The 2,038-nt window shown below is 64.9% G+C and overlaps 1 protein-coding gene across 5 annotated transcripts in view; it reads right to left on the bottom strand.

The window, feature by feature from the left end:
- MYO18A (myosin XVIIIA) overlaps positions 1 to 2,038 on the bottom strand; it is a 96,590-nt gene that overhangs the window by 35,858 nt on the left and 58,694 nt on the right. For all 5 annotated transcript variants that reach the window (XM_045299579.1, XM_030888226.2, XM_030888227.2 and 2 more), the window contains 4 exons: positions 1,820 to 1,961; positions 1,537 to 1,696; positions 631 to 817; positions 167 to 410 (listed from right to left, as the gene is read on the bottom strand). In XM_045299579.1, coding sequence (XP_045155514.1) covers positions 167 to 410; positions 631 to 817; positions 1,537 to 1,696; positions 1,820 to 1,961 — 733 coding nt within the window. The remainder of the gene's footprint in view (positions 1 to 166; positions 411 to 630; positions 818 to 1,536; positions 1,697 to 1,819; positions 1,962 to 2,038) is intronic.

The following is a 2,038-nucleotide window of genomic DNA, read 5'->3' as shown; positions in this document are numbered from 1 at the left end:
TGGGATGGAAGGAAGCAGAGGAAAGAGCAGGCCATGGGCAGGCAGTGTCTCAAAGAGATCCCACCTCCATCCCCCCCACCCCCCAACCTGGGGCTCCAAGCAGGAGAGGGAGCGGTGGAGACCCCGGGCCAGTCCTGAGGGGTGAGGGGAGGGCAGGGCGGCCCACCTTGGCGGTACATGCGCACAGCATCGAGCACGCGGGAGCCTCGGAGCTGTGCCCGGAGTAGGGGCACGTCAAGCTGCAGGGGCCCAGCCTCACAGTGGTCCCCGGGGGGCAGGTCCAGCTCGCTGCTGCTGCTGACCCGGCGTGAGGAGGCGGACCGGGGCTCCCCGGCCCAGCCTTCTGCCACAGGCAAGAAGCAGTGGACGAAATGCAGCTTGGCCTTCCTGATGGTGTCAATGAGGGCATCCTGCCAAAGGGGAAAGCCCCTCCCTCAGTGGGCCTGGACGGCCATGCCCAGGAACGCAGGATGGCCATGCCCAGGAACTCAGGACCCAGGGGACGCGGGTGCTGACCCTGGCGAGGCACTGAGGAGAGGCCCCCGCCAACAGTGGACGTGTCAGTGTGGGATGGTGGGTGCCAACCATCGTGGGGCAGGAAGGGCCTGGGGCCTGGGCAGCCACACTCACCACCTGCAGCTTAACCTGGATGCACAGGGACTTCTTCTTGACAGCCGCCATGCCCGTGGTAAAGGTCTTCCGCATGCTGGTGGCCCGGCGCAAGGCCAGCTGCGAGCCGCCTTCCAGGCCAGCGATGGAGCCCGACAGTACCGTGGCACTGCCCGCCCGGCCCAGAAACAGGTTGCTGATGATCTTTCTGCCAGGGGGAGGGGGGCAGGGAGGGGGGGTCACACTGATGGAGCCATAGGGGCCATTCCGACCCCCAGCCCCCCGTCGCTGTGGGCAGGGTGCTGTGTTAGCTGGGCTTGGGCTGCATGCCCCCCACCCTGGAGACAAACCACAGAGAGTCTTTCCAACCACGAGGGGCAAACCGGGATGGGCAGAAGCTGAGATGTGGGCAGGGAGGAGACAGGGCGGAGCTAACTCCAACCACAAGGAGGGCAGAGGTCAGGAAGAGGGGGCGGTTCCAATGTGGCAGGGAAGATAAGAAGGGAACATCTGCCCACCCCCATACAGCATCTACTCATCACGACCCCGTTCAACATGGCCCCACTTAGAACGCCGACTCGGCAAGTGCAGGGAGTCGCGTTTGGCTCGCTGCTTGCTGCTGAGCACCCGCGGGGTCCCTGTGGTGAAGCAGGGGCTTGAGAACCCTCTGCGGAGTCATTGAACCGAAGACGGGATGGTGGGCCCAAGGGTTCCCTCACCCCTCTGGAGAACGTGGGGTGTTGCCCAAATGTAAGATCACAGACCTCTTCCACCTGGTCTGCCCCCCACCTCTACTCCAGAAGGTCACTAGAAATGGCGGGGGCTGCCTTGTCGGCACGGGGTCCTGAGACGCCCACCCGCAAGGCAAGGGAAGGCAGCCCTAGGAAAGAGTGCCTGGGGACCAGACTCGGGCAGAGGGGTCCTTACTTCTGGGAGTCCTGCAGGAGGCGGGAGGCACTCTGGACGGCTGGGTTCTGCTTGGTGTAGCTGAGCCAGCCGGCTACATTGTACTCTACCCAGTTGGTGCTGTGACCGTGGCCCAGGAGAAAGTGGTGTGGCTTGCTGCTGCGCAGGAGCGGGCTGTGGCCTGGGGGCGGGAGAAGCGGGGGTTCCAGCTGTCACTGTACCGACCCAGAGCCCTCCTGGGAAATGGCAGTGACTTGCCAAGAGAAGAGGCAAGGGGGGGTGGCCTTCTGGGCAGACCACCTACCTTTTTTGTCACCTTCCTGGGGGCCGTAATAGGAGAAAAGGCGCTCTAGGAGGGTGCTCTCTGTGGCCCCTGGCACCAGCGCCTCCTCCTCCAGCAGCCACAGCAGGCCCCTGGCCTCCTCCGTGCGGGCCAGCGAGCGGACCTGTGGGAGAAGGCCAGCCAGCCCACCTGATCACACGGAGCTCCCCCTGCAAACCCACGGCACCTACACCCCCCCCC

Source organism: Echinops telfairi, unplaced genomic scaffold (genome assembly GCF_000313985.2).
Source record: "Echinops telfairi isolate 266 unplaced genomic scaffold, ASM31398v2 ScPeMD7_7458;HRSCAF=8496, whole genome shotgun sequence".
NCBI lineage: Eukaryota > Metazoa > Chordata > Mammalia > Afrosoricida > Tenrecidae > Echinops > Echinops telfairi.
The sequence above is the reverse complement of the archived record's forward strand: the minus strand, read 5'-3'. Positions and strand labels throughout refer to the sequence as shown.